Source organism: Nematolebias whitei, chromosome 11, assembly GCF_014905685.2.
Source record: "Nematolebias whitei isolate Nwh7 chromosome 11, NemWhi1, whole genome shotgun sequence".
Lineage (NCBI taxonomy): Eukaryota > Metazoa > Chordata > Actinopteri > Cyprinodontiformes > Rivulidae > Nematolebias > Nematolebias whitei.
The window spans coordinates 17,233,241-17,247,275 of record NC_056508.1 but is presented as its reverse complement, the minus strand read 5'-3'; the positions used below and the strand labels follow the sequence as shown (position 1 = coordinate 17,247,275).

The window sequence follows — 14,035 nt, the reverse complement described above, 5'->3', positions numbered from 1 at the left end:
TTAAAGAAATAAGGAACAACACAGGGGAAAACTTGTTTAATAATGTTACAAAATGTTTATTTTGTATAGTATATTTACTCTTGTCTACTTTGCATCCTCTGTGCCATTTTAGTTGCAATCACAAAAAAGCAAACCATTTTAGTTGAAGTCTGACTTTTATTTGTGTCTCCAAAAGGTAATCAGTTGTAGACGTACAGTATAATCAAAAACTACTTTATGAGTTTCATTAAAGTACTGTATTTCCATTTATGTTTGTATATGCCGCCAAGAAAAATATCCAGCAGTAAAAATAAAGTGCACTCCTAGAAGGTGAAGGCTTGAATGGTAACACTTTAATTATACATTTGCCACAGTGACATTCATATTCAGAAAATTAAAAGGTGGAAGTAGTTTGTGATTATTCCAGACAGCTCGATGGACAGATAGATTTGGATAACACAGATGCACGTTTGAAAATGCACATTTTCTCAGTTACACACGAGCACTGTGGACGCAGACAAACCAAACCATACAGTTTTAATGGGAACAATGGACCAATCAAACTATCAGTGAATTAATGGATATTGAAAATGTGCTGAAAAGGCCCTCTTTAATAGATGCAAAGCAGGGTGGCTTGATTTAAAGTTTGGTCATGTACAACACGGTGGATGAAATGATCCAAATCAAATTGCTCACAGATGATTCAGTTCTTTTCTCGTAAGTTGTGTCATCAGTAATCCATATTCATGTGTTGTCTCCCTGAAGATTTGGACTTATTATTCTAATGACAGTTTAAAGGTATTAGTCATGTAGGCTTTGTCAGTCTCTGTTTTCCATGTGCCTACCATCTGGACATTGAATTATACAACCATGGTATTTCCTGTTGACTAACACTGGAACTGTTAAACATTAAGAAAATTATTGTTTAGTATGAGCTCTTAAACTTTACTCAATCACAAAATGTTGTGCAAGGTAAATACAAGCGTTAACGATGGAGACATGTCATCGAGGAAGAACAGGAAGCTTTAGACATCAATGAAAGCAACGTGCCGCAAACAATAGGCAGCTTCGGCAGGAATGTCTCTGGCACGGATCTCATTGGCGTCCAAACGCAGTACCCTCAGCTTGGAAAAGTTTGTCACGTCGATGGTGCCGCAGAAACTGCTCAGGGAAAACTCTGAAAGGAAAATCAGACATGAAAACAGATTAAACCTTTATTGCCTACGTCTTAAAATTCACTAAAATGTCCAGATGTAACTGTCAGAGACAGTTTGCACATTTCTGTATTACAAGCTGTACGGAGCTCAGCAAATGCCAGATGTTGAAACTAAAACTGCAAGTCAGGACAATCTGTTTCTATCAGGTTAGGAAAATGTGAACATAAACTTGATAATAGATGTACATTTAAAAAACAAGCAATAGATCTTTTTTTTATTTGATTATTATTATTGTTGAAAAGTTAAACAGATTCTTACTTCTAGGAAGAATTTCTAAACAGTGCTGTTAAATCACAATTTTCACTTCCCTTCAACAGTCAAGCAGAAAAGTATTTATACTACAACCTAATTTTCTTTAAATTTAACTAAAAAACTTGAAAAATTCCTGAAGAAATTTTGGTGGAGTGATCACTTTAGAACATGTCTAAACTAAAAAGTCATAAACTGGAAAGTGTCATTACCAAACACAGGTATAGTGTAAATCAGATTTCAGCAAATATTATATTTTGAGTATTTCATCATGTGGGTACTAGAGTAATATGTTATTAACAGTAGGTGGGACTGTGTAGAGCATTTGTGAGTACTGTCACTGCTTTGATAGCGTGGAATCATCTCCCAACTGAACTCAAAAGATCAGATCTCTTTTTTTAATTGTTTAGATAATATCCTAGAAAAAAGCAACAGGAATCCATTAAAAATGGCCTCAGTTGAGGAAATGAAAAATGAATGGGCTGTAAAAATAAAAAGAACAAACTGTAATCATTACCTAATAAAATATGTTGGGTTTTTTTACATTCCATTACATAAATAACTAACTCAAGCCATGTTCAAAGAACAAAAACTGCCAGATTATTTCAAATTTCCATCTCTTTTATGCACATTTTGTGTTTTGAGATCAGAATATTGCTGTTAGTTGAGGTCATAATGGGCTGTGTATTCACAGCGAGTTGCAGAAGCTGGTCAGGAAACTATGACGGGTTTTTAATTTTATTTTTTTATTGTGCTGGTGTTCAATGTTTGACAATACATTTTTCTACATCTTTTACCTCTATGATATTTGTCATATTTGTAATGATTATTTATGATATTTTTAAATTTGTATATACATCATTTGCCTGATTAAACAAAAAAAACAAAGCAACTGAACTTCTGTTCTGTAGATGAAGATGTTTTTCATCCCATTTCATCCTCAGAGCTTTCTCATTTCAAAACTAATAAAAAGCCCAAGACTTTCAGGGACTTGGGTTACAACTTAGTTTTCATACCTTTGATCTTATTGGCTTGTAAGTAGAGGTTCTCCAGGTTCCTATTGATAAGAGGGATCTTTTCCAGTTTGTTAAAGGACAGGTCGAGCTCAACGAGTGAGCTGGTGTTGAAGACATGAGATGGAAGTCCTTTATCAGTCAGGGTGTTGTGAGCCAACCGGACAAACTGCAGATTGGGATGTGTGGTGAGGAAACCAGCTGGCACCTCCTCAATGTTATTAAACTCTAGGTAGAGCTGCTGTAGCCTCTCAGGGAGGGTTTCTGGGATTTTTCTCAGCTTGTTTTTTCTCATGTCCAGCATGGTCAAAGACTTTAGTCCCTTAAAGCCACCTTCTATGTCTTCTATGACATTTCCCTGCAGCTCAAGGGTGGTCAGGTTGGTCATTCCCTTGAACGTGTTGGAAAGAACTTTTGCGATCTTGTTGTGAGCAAGCCTCAGGTCTGTGACAGACTTGGGTAATTTATCAGGCACACTGGTAAGTTCATTGTGATCCAGGTAGAGCCGATCCAGATTTTCTAACTTTGTAAAGACACTGCTGCTGATTTTGTCCGAGGTGAGCTTGTTATGAGACAATACTACCCAAGCTAGGTTAGTAGCGTTGTCAAACACCCCATTCTGGATGCCCGTGATCTGGTTCCGCTGCAGATACACATACTTTACATGCGACGGAACGTAAGGGATGTGCTGAAGGTTGCGGCTGTGGCAGTACATGGCTGTGGGGTAAGATGCAGGGCAGTCGCACTCCAGGGGGCAGTCTATGCCCTCAGCCTGCCAACCTGCATTCTGCCACCGTCTTCGTAGCTGGGACAGCCACTGGAACGAGCTGTGATGCTGGCTAAGGTTCACATCCACAATTCCTAATATCAGAAGCGCCACCAACATCCGCATGATCACTGTTACAAAACAAAACGAAAAACTGGTCAAAATTGTGTCATTTAAATGCAACAGGAAGCAAAGCACTTATTACAAAAACCTACAAGAGCTGAATTCTGCCAATCTAGAACATCTTATGGTTTGTGTTTAAAACATGCAGAAGCTGCAACATACCTGCTGGTTGCTTGATCTTTGACAATGCCTCCTTCGTATCTCTCCTCGCCTGTGTTTGTCTTTAACTGAGAGGATGATGTTGCTGGTAAAGAATAAATACCACTAGCCTCTGCAGCTGTAGCTCCAACCACTCTGTCTCATTAGTGCACATGCATGTTTCCTCTTTCATGTAATATGCACTGTAACATATAGCCTCCAGCTATGTAAAGATCAATACCAGCTGTAAACCGTCCAGAACATCTGCTCTTGCACAATGTAGTTTTCCATGACTGCATTATACCTTGTTATTAGCCTCGTCTCTAGAAGTCTACACTTTTTGCTGTGTCATGATGAAGAAAATGTGGGGGGCATATTGGCATTGAACATTTAATGATCTATACAAGATGCAGAAATCAGAGCTGTTGTTTCCAAGGCTGTGTATGAAACTAAGAAGCAACTTAAAATCTTATCCCGAAGTGTTAATGTACTTTTTTTTCAGTATATACATTATGTGCCAGGAAAGGTTGCCAAACCCTGTTATTAGTCCAAGATTCTTGCACATGTTTCTCTTTTTCTGCGTGCTTCAGAGTCTACTTTCTGTCAATTATAGTATTCAAGCCGTAGAGAAAGTTAACATATGGTTGTACTGGTGCCATGTACAAAGGAGAACCATAATTATCCTGCAAATATATATATATTTTTTTTTTTTCAGAATATGCCTTGCCACTTACATCCTCCTTAGTTGCAGGAAAATTAGATGCAGATTGTAAAGGATTAGGTTAATTCTCACGTCCTCAAAAGGATTTGTTTTAAGACCCTGCTGAGGAAGTGAAGTACAGCATGGAGATTTGAAAAGGACTTTGTTCAAAGCATATTAGACAAAGCAAACCCTCTTTCAGTTTTAAGTTGTTGTTTTTTTTTTGGCTAGTCCTTATACATCTTAAAGTTGGGTTGACAGAAATCATTATAGTGTGTTACCAGTGTTTTCTTTGTTGTTGTTTTTTTTAACTAAGGCAAAAGGCAGAAGACGTGTGGGGGAAAAAAAAATCACTATTTCTCCATTGATTTTATTTATTTCAAGGGCATAAGTAGCAACCAGATGCTGCAAATGAAAGACTGAGCAACAGTGAGTGCTTCTATGAAAAAGAGACTAATCAGGAACATTCATGTGGGTTTGACTAAATGCCAAGGAGGAAGAACATCAGCAATGGGGCAGCAGGTCCATGCATGCTCTATATTTAGGGGATTTTAAACAAAATAGCATAGTTCTAATAGACCAAAAGTTTATGTTTTCACTGAACCTTTATGATAAAGATTGGGCATAAAACAACTGCAACAACACATTAATGTTTTTTTCTTCACTTTTTGGGTGGAATTGGAGCAAAAATCTAATTTAGATCAGAAGGGGTTCATGTTAGACGTAGTCAAATACTTTGTACTGTTAACACTGAAAATGAGTTGAAATGCCTCTAAAAAAATCACTATGTAGATTTTATTTGCAAACTAAGTGTTGTACGTTTGAAAAAATAAAGACTAATACGTACTTTTGTCTATTTATGTTCTATTTATTTACAACATTGCAACTATCCTTTCTACAACTCATAAGGAAGATATTTAAATCTGTTAGTATTTGCTGAGTAAAAGTTTTTTTCCGCATCTGTTTATCTAAAATAACAATAAACCATCAGTTACCAATTATTATCTAAACAACATTCTTTTTTATTTAGTCATATTATACTTTCTTCATGAACATTGGACGTTTTCACAGTTTGCAAATGAAAGATCACAATCTCAAACAAGTACACATTGTTTTGACCTTATCATGAACACTTTATGTAAACTAAAACAATTTAAGCTTTCACCAAAGTTCATGCTCAGTAATCCATGTATAAAATCCAACAATGTTCAGTCAGGTCATCTGGATGGTTTCAAAAAAAGAAACCGTCCAGGTGACCTGACTGAACATTGTTGGATTTTATTCCTGGATTATTGAGCATGAACTTTGGTGTTTTGAACCACTTTTGCTTGACTCTCTCAGACGAGTTGACGGGGGAGAGGGTGAGCCCCGGAGGCCATCTTAGCACCAGAAAACTGTTTTTTTTTTCCACTATGGAGTATGCTGTTTGTGGAAATCAGTTTTGTTTGGTGGATCCTCAGATTGATGACGATTTATTATAAAATATGTAAAATGTAAAGCAAGCTTTAATAAAGTACTTTTACTGCCATTTATACTGTTTATTAATGACATCATCTCAAGTCAGCAGGAGCACCATCATCACCATCACAACAACACAACAACAAAGTGAGAGCTGTAAATTTAATCTGCACAAACATTTTCAATCAGGGCTCAAAATGTTTAACTGTCAAAGAAATGTGCAAGAAAATAAACTAATGTCACTCTACAGGCACATTTAGAGAGAGGACAGTTCACAGAGACACAGTGAGGACATGTGAGACTGAGACACAGTGAGGACGTGTGAGACTGAAGGAGGTTCAACCAGTTCATGGACCAGAACCAGATGAGAAGAACAGCAGAACTTCCACTGACCAGTGACCTGACCAGTGATCTGACCAGTGACCTGACCAGTGATCTGACCAGTGATCACACATGTTGTTCTAAATTAAACTTTGGTACGAGCAGTGTTACAATAAGACATGTCATATTTTTATTGAACAATAATCTTCATTCTAACAGTGACGTTGTAATTTCAGAGACTGAGGAAGAAACAGAAATGAGGCGAGTGAGATGAGGGACAGATGAAAATGTGTCCTCAGAGGACGGGGACAAGTCAGGATCTGATGATCCAGGATCAACAGGACCAGGAGGATGGATCAACAGGCAGTCAGGGAACAGAGATGAACAACCTGAGGAACAATTAGAACACAAAAAATACATAAGCAGGACAGAAGAAACTCACAGACAAGAAAATTAACTCAGTCCTGTGAAGAAAAATGTTAATGGAAAATAAATTGACATATTTTTACAAAAGATCAGATGAAGACAACTGGCATGAAGAATAACTTCCAGCTCCATCTCAATGTACCTGTGATAGTTTAATAAGTTGTTTTGTTACTGTCCTACAGTTTATTGATGCTGATATATTCTTGTAATAATTCTTATTTCTTGTTCTGTCTTGAAAGAGTCTCATCTCAACTTGACCCATGATTACCAAACACTAAACTAATAATATAAAACTAATGTAAATGAACAGTCCTGCAGTAAATACCAACTTTGTGAAGGTTATGGTGTTAAAGTAATTTTATTCAAACATCTTGATTCAGCTGTTATTGATTAATAGAAGACAGAAAATGAGATCTTGTACCTTTGTGATACTTTGAATGCAACATTCAGTTCATGAAGTCATTCTCCTCTGGTTTACCTGGAAAACATGAAAACATTGACTCATCTCCACAATCACGTTTTACTTTAATGATAATGTCACAATTTATGCTGCAGTCTTTGACAAATGATCTATAACTTTAACTAAATTACGTCAATCTTGTTGTCATGTTGTCATCATTCTTTGTTAAATCAGGTCTCTCTTGTAGATGAGTCCTCGAGGCTCAATGGGATTTACCTGTAGAAATAAAGGTTGAATGAATCTCTCAGGAAAAAAGGCCAAATATTTTCTAGTTGAGTTCAGTAACTGGAATTACCATAAATTTAAAAAAGACCACCTTTCAAACTTTAAGCAGTAATAGATATTTTAAAACGCTGAATTAGAAATAGACCCGTTTAAACCGTCATGTTGCAGAGCAGCTGCAGTTAAAACACAACTAGTAATTTAACATGTTTCATTAACTAAAACTGGAGACATGAAGTATTAATGTTGATAAATTGTGGTACAGAACAGTCAGATAACGCTTCACAATGGAGAAAAGGTGTCGTATTTTCATCAACTTACCGGAGAAAACACGGAGAATGAACTACGTTCAATGCTGAACCGCTGCTGTTTGGAACTATTTACCGCTGCGTGACCCACGTGACTTCCGCATTCCATTCTTTCTATGGGAGTCTATAGGAGTGTCGGGACTCTCTCTTTATGGGGCTCTGGTTTCTGCCAACCATGGATATCATACATATCATAATTATATGATATCATAATTATATGATATGTATGATATCCATGGTTGGCAACGCCTCAGTAAGGACAGCATCGTTGCTGAGTGACGTCACTACATAATTTGCATAAATGCCATCGTCGACTTTCATCTGCGGTGTCTTTCATCTGCGTTGTCTTTCATCTGCGTTGACTTTCAACGTCACTAAGGCATTTCTGCGTTAGAGTCCTGACGTCACTACATAATTTGCATAAATGCCTTCGTTGTCTTTCATCTGCGTTGCTTTCAACGTCACTAAGGCGTTAGTCATGACGTCACTCAACAGAGGTTATATATATAGGTCTTGTTTGTGAACTTGCCATTCTCTGCAACCCCAAAGAAGTGTTTAGGTATTTCAAAAGTGATTGAAATAATTTTCTTCTGTTCTTTATACCATTGCAAATAAATTTGCCATGGCTTTTCAGAAAGATCGCCAAGAAGTGCCAGCGCCTCTTAATGTAACGGTGCATCTTAGAATCTCTGTAAATTCGGGTGTTTACGTTGTAAAGGAAATTCTGAGATACACAAGTTATGGAGAAATCGCCCTGTGTGAAAAGGCAGGAGCAGAGTACACTCTGAAATGTTACAGAAAAAAGTTTCATCAGACGGCTGAAGAGGAAATCGGGTTCTTTAACGTTCTCAGGAGTGTAGAAGCAGAAAATCTAGTCAGGTATTTTGAATCCTTCGAGTACGAAGATTGGATTTGTCTAGTGTTTGAAAAACTGGACGTTAGTTTGTGGGATTTTGGGAAGAGAAGTGGGTGGGCATCCATTAAACTTTCTGATATCCAACAAATTGCCCACCAGATGTTAACCACTGCCAAAGTATTGGAATCCTCTGGTTTTACACATGGAGACATAACCCCGGGAAGCGTTATGTTGACAGATGGAAATTTGCAACGGTCCAATGTAAAATTATTTAATTTTGAGGCTGCTTACAAAACATCCAGGTTGTCAGAGAAAACCCTCCCTCAGACGTGGGGCTTCACCCCACCAGAAGTTTTCTTTGACATGCCCCTGGGTGAAAATTTTCACGTATGGAGCATAGCTTGTACACTGGCTTCAGTCCTTCTTGGGAAACCATTATATTCCACAGATTGTGACTATAGCTATGTAAAAGCTATTATAAAGTTGAATGGCATGCCAGACAATCATGTCTTGGACAATGGATGTGGTGTCAGACGCTATTTTACTTCGTGCAAGAACGTTTGGAAACTTAAGACTCCAGCTGAATATTTAAAAGCAACCGGAAAAGTTGTTAACGAGATAACCACGGATTTGGATGAAATAGAGTCTTTTGACAATCTCTTAGACATCATATCAGATTTGGAAGATTTTCATGAATCTGAAGCCTTTATGGACTTTCTGGGGAAGATGCTGAAGGTCAATCCAGCTGACAGGATACGCCCTGAAGACGCTTTAAACCATGAGTTTATGACAATGAAATTGTCTGATTCAAGTCGTGGTTTGAAAAAGACAAAAGGGGATGATAAAATGTCACATCGCAGACCCAAATCTTCAGAAAAGCACAGAGATTCTTCAGTTCGATCTGACTCTAATTCTATCTCACATTGTGACTTGTCTGCAGACTCTGACAGTGGAGGTTCTTTCAAAGCGGACTCTGCTCGAAGAAATCTGTTGAACAAAATAAAAGGTGCGGCGACTATTAGCGACAAATCGAATGTTTACCATGTGGAAAAAATCATTGGACAGGGAGCATATGGGTTAGTGGCTCGATGCAGAAAAGTCGGTACAAATCAGGCAGTCGCTCTAAAAGTCATTTCAGAAAATGATGGCATTTCGGCTAAAAAAGAGACGCAGGCAATTTTGAGGCTTCGAAAATGTAATGCCGATAAAATCAACATCATGAACTGTTTTGACTTTTTTACGTGGCAGAAATGTCATTGCTTCGTTTTTGAGCTTCTTGACCAAAATCTAGCTGATTTCATGGTTCAAAGACAAAAAACTCTGAGGGCGTTTGAGATCAGAGCAGTCGCCAAACAAATGTTAATTACTCTCAGTGCATTGAAGGACCTTGGCTTGACCCACTGTGACATTAAAATTGATAACTTGATGACAGTTAATCAGAGCTCTACACCCTTTAGAGTTAAGCTGATTGACTTTGGACTTTGCGTTTCAACGTCCAAGTTAAAAAAAGAGTTATTTCAGAATCCATGGTACAGGGCTCCAGAAGTCTATCTGGGATTCCAGCCAAACGAGGCAGTCGACATGTGGGGTCTTGCTTGCACTTTGGGTGGTTTGTATCTTGGTAAGCATTTGTTTAAGAGCGAGTCAGAATATACAGTCATGAAATCAATTGTAAATCTCCTTGGTCAGCCTAATAACAATGTTCTTGACAGCGGTTATCGAGTCACAGAATTCTTTACACGTGAGAAAACTGGATCTGAAAGTATCTGGCAGTTCAAAACAGCAAAGCAATATGAAGAAGACTATTTCGAGACAGTTGAAGAAAATGACTGTTGCAATGATTTGAGCTCTTTGGATGATTTGCTAGGAAAGGCGTCATATATCAAGGATCCACTTGAATCTCAAGATATTAAAGAATTCATAGACCTTCTAAGAAAGATGCTAGCTGTGAATCCTGCAGAGCGAATTCTCCCTGCAGATGCGCTGAACCACAATTTTGTCACAATGAAGCATCTTCCAATCCGCAGCAACAACAAATATGTGAAAAAGGCGTTAGAAGTAATGTCACAGTGCAAACCCAAAAGCGCAGAAGAGTTATCGGTGAGCTGTGACAATAGAAACGCCTTGAATCCTAGTCCGGTTATGGAGACACCTTGCATTAATATTTCAAATGACCTCTCTATGGACAAAACATCAGAAATGTCCCAAAGTCATAGAGATTTGTCAGTTCACTCTGACTCTAGGTCTGGAAGTTCAGATTGGAGCGATCACTCAAACTTGAGTGATAGCAATGATTTAAGCAATCTGTTTAAAGAAATAGTAGCAGGTGTAAATATTTGTGCTGAACCAAATACATACCATGTAGAAAAAATCATTGGGCAGGGAACATTTGGGTTAGTGGCTAAATGCAGGAAAAACGGTACAGATCAAGCAGTTGCTGTAAAACTTATTGCAAAAGAGGATGGTGAGTCGGCTAAACTAGAGCTTGAAGCGATTTTAAAACTCAATAAATTGAATGCCGATAAAATCAATGTCATAAGCTGTTTGGACTTGTTTATCTGGCAGGACTTTTATTGCTTCACTTTTGAGCTTCTTGACCAAAGTCTGCAGGATTTCATGGAACAAAGAGATTGTTCACCTCTGAGGGTGACTGAGATTAGAGCGATCACTAAACAAATGTTAATTTCACTCAGTGCATTGAAAGACCTTGGCTTGACCCATACTGACATTAAACTTGACAACTTGATGATGGTTAATCAGAGCTCTATGCCCTTTAGAGTTAAGCTGATTGACTTTGGACTTTGTATTTCAACGTCCAAGTTATCAGAGGACAGTTTAATTCAGAATGCATGTTACAGGGCCCCAGAAGTCTATCTGGGATTTCAGCCAAACGAGGCGGTGGACATGTGGAGTCTTGCTTGCACGTTGGGTGGTCTGTATCTTGGTCAGCATTTGTTTGATAGTGAATCAGAATATACAATCATGAAATCAATTGTAGATCTTCTTGGTCAGCCTGATAACAATCTTCTTGACAGAGGACAGCGAGTCAGAGAGTTCTTTACACGTAAGAAAAATGGATCGGAAAGGATCTGGCAATTTAAAACAGCAAGGACATATGAAAAGGACTCTGGACTGAAAATTCCTGATGACTGGTGTAACGATTTGAGTTCTTTGGATGATTTGCTAGAAATGGGACTTTGTATCAACGATCCACTTGAATCTCGAGACGTTAAAGAATTTATAGACCTTCTGACAAAGATGCTAGCTGTGAATCCTGCAGAGCGGATTCTCCCTGCAGATGCTCTGAACCACAGTTTTATTACAATGAAGCATCTTCCAATCCGCAGCAACAACAAATATGTGAAACAGGCGTTAGAGGTTATGTCAACGTGTCAAGCCAGGAGCACAGAAGACTTATCCATGAGCTGGAACAATACAAACGTCTTGCATCCTGGTCCTGTTATGGCGACACCTGGCATTAATATTTTATATGACCTCCTTGTTACATCTGAACCTCAGCCGGAAGAGTCAGCAGAAAACACGCCAAACACAGTTTCACATGTTGTTAAGCGGAACAAGTGCTTCAGAACTTTTAGAAAATTCTGTGCCAGAGTATTCAACGTTCATCACCTCCTGTCATAAGAAATGTTATCTGGGCACCTACAGCTGACAAACTACCACTCCTATTACTTTCTCTGCATTTAGTCCCACAATATGGGTTTACTCCGGGATGCTCCGGTTTATCCCACTGAAGAAGGAAAAAAAAGTTAAACTAACTGGTGGTGCAAGTCAGGGTTTACTCCGGGATGCTCCGGTTTATCCCACTGAAGAAGGAAAAAAAAGTTTAACTAACTGGTGGTCCAAGACAGGGTTTACTCCGGGATGCTCCGGTTTTTCCCACTCCAAAAAAAAAAATCAAATAAAATCAAATCAAACATTAGACTAATAGTTATTCTAATTTGACAGTGTCCTTCCTGGTTCTGTTCTGCTTCTGTCTCGGTGTGCAAGTTATAACTTCATTTTTCACAAAGGTACATCTACAAGAGTGGCACGGTGTCTCCGTTGGTAAAGCAGGGCCTATCTGGGTGAGCTGCAAGCTCACTCCATGCACGAATGGGTTTTCGCTGGGTACTCCAGTTTCCTCCCATAAACCAAAAACAGGCATGTTAGGCTAATTGCTAACTCTAAAGTGTACCTAGGTGTGAATGAGAGCATGAATGGCTGTTTGTCCTGTCTAGTCTCTATGCGGCCTTGTGATGGACTTGCAGCCTCTTGCACACACAGTGACTGCTGGATATGGGCACCCATGACCCAAAAAAGAAGAAGCAGGAAAAGAAAGATGGCTCGGTGGTCCTCTCCGCAGAATTGCAACCTTAACGTGGTGGAGGGGTTTGAGTGTCCCTGTGATCCTGGGGGCTGTTGACTGGGAGTTAGCCCCTTGTAGGGTATCCCATGTCAAATTAGCCTCAGGGGTGGGGTCAGACTAATAGCAATTCAAAAACTTTGATAAATGACAAAATAAAATTTGGTTTATTATACCAGGTTAAAAGGTACCAAGTAAATACCAAGTATCTAGTAATTAGGTGCCAGGTAAGTGCATGGTTTCAGTTCACTATCCACAAGGTGAGCCTATCATATAGAGTACAAATCACCTTTCCATTCACAGGCAAAGAAATGCAGCCTAACCCTGACTCCTCGTTAGTACAGTGGTCAGTATGCCCGCCTATCATGCGGGAGACCGGGGTTCGATTCCCCGACGAGGAAAATAACTGTAATAGGAGGCTGCGATGGTGTAGAAGTAGGGCAGCTGACTTGGCAACAGAAAGTTGCAGGTTCAACTCTCTGCCGTGCCCACGTTATGGTGTCCTTGAGCAAGACACCGAGTCCCTAATTGCTCTCCAGATGCTTACATAGCTACACACTGCTCCACCTGGGTGTATCTCATGTGGGATGTGTTAAATGCAGAGAACTAATTTCATCATTGTATGGGAACATACAATGATGACAACACTTCACTTTAATATGGGCTGAATTTAAAATAATAGGTAGGCTTACATATAAAGCAGTGGCATAATTAAGTAGATTAACTAATTTTGTCCTTACTATCCACAGTCTAAGAAACAACCTTTAGAGAAAAAGAATCACTAGCCAATATGAAATGGTAATATAATAATCACTCCTTCTTACCTATGGCCTAGCCTACATAAAGCAATTTGATCATCATCTATCATGTTTATTAGTAGCTTAAAATATCATGTCAAATGTCAGAGACTATTAGGGATCATTCACAGCGACCAATTTGCCAACTTTCAGCTGAGTAGCTTCTATCTTTCAGTCAGGGCTATTGATTAATGCCAAACCAGTTATTAGTTATGATGCTTTTGAATCGCTGTCCCTCAGTCTTTCACATCCAAAATGGAAATCAGAAAAGCCACTTTTACTAGTTGTTATCAAGGCCAGATTAACACTTCACTGTACCCTGGGCAACAATCATCAGGGGCCCCATCATCACAACCCCAGAATCACCATAATCTGGCAAAATACAGAATAAATTACCATAATATACAGTAAATATACTTAAAATTCTAACTATCAAGTGTATTTTTATGTATAAAACTCCAAATGCTCATTGACACAAATCATCAAGACTGAATTAAGTTGAACACACTTTGAACCCCACATGGCACCATATGTGTACTCTTTTAGTAACGTGTTGGCCACTGGTGTCAGAAGCATTTATAATGTGTGTGTGGGGGACACACACTGATGGGGGGGGGGGGCCTGGGGGTCCTCCCACAG

General features: G+C 38.7%; 1 protein-coding gene and 1 non-coding gene across 2 annotated transcripts; one reads left to right on the top strand and one right to left on the bottom strand.

The window, feature by feature from the left end:
• Positions 1-1,004: 1,004 nt before the first annotated feature.
• Positions 1,005-3,650, bottom strand: fmodb (fibromodulin b). The gene is made up of 3 exons (XM_037683949.1): positions 3,510-3,650; positions 2,462-3,355; positions 1,005-1,156 (listed from the first exon to the last, which is right to left on the bottom strand). Exons 2-3 carry the CDS (start codon positions 3,348-3,350, stop codon positions 1,005-1,007), a joined length of 1,041 nt encoding a protein of 346 aa, XP_037539877.1. The 5' UTR covers positions 3,351-3,355; positions 3,510-3,650.
• A 9,278-nt stretch (positions 3,651-12,928) lies between these two features.
• Positions 12,929-13,000, top strand: trnad-auc. The gene has a single exon. It is a non-coding gene; the product is annotated as a tRNA-Asp (tRNA).
• Positions 13,001-14,035: the final 1,035 nt, after the last annotated feature.

What these genes read in the sequence shown, in the direction of transcription:
- fmodb (XM_037683949.1), bottom strand. Translation starts at nt 3,350, where the DNA reads ATGCGGATGTTGGTGGCGCTTCTGATATTAGGAATTGTGGATGTGAAC. An exon ending in ACAAGCCAATAAGATCAAAG is followed by an intron (nt 1,157 to 2,461) that starts GTATGAAAACTA and finishes TTTTCCTTTCAG; the next exon opens with AGTTTTCCCTGAGCAGTTTC.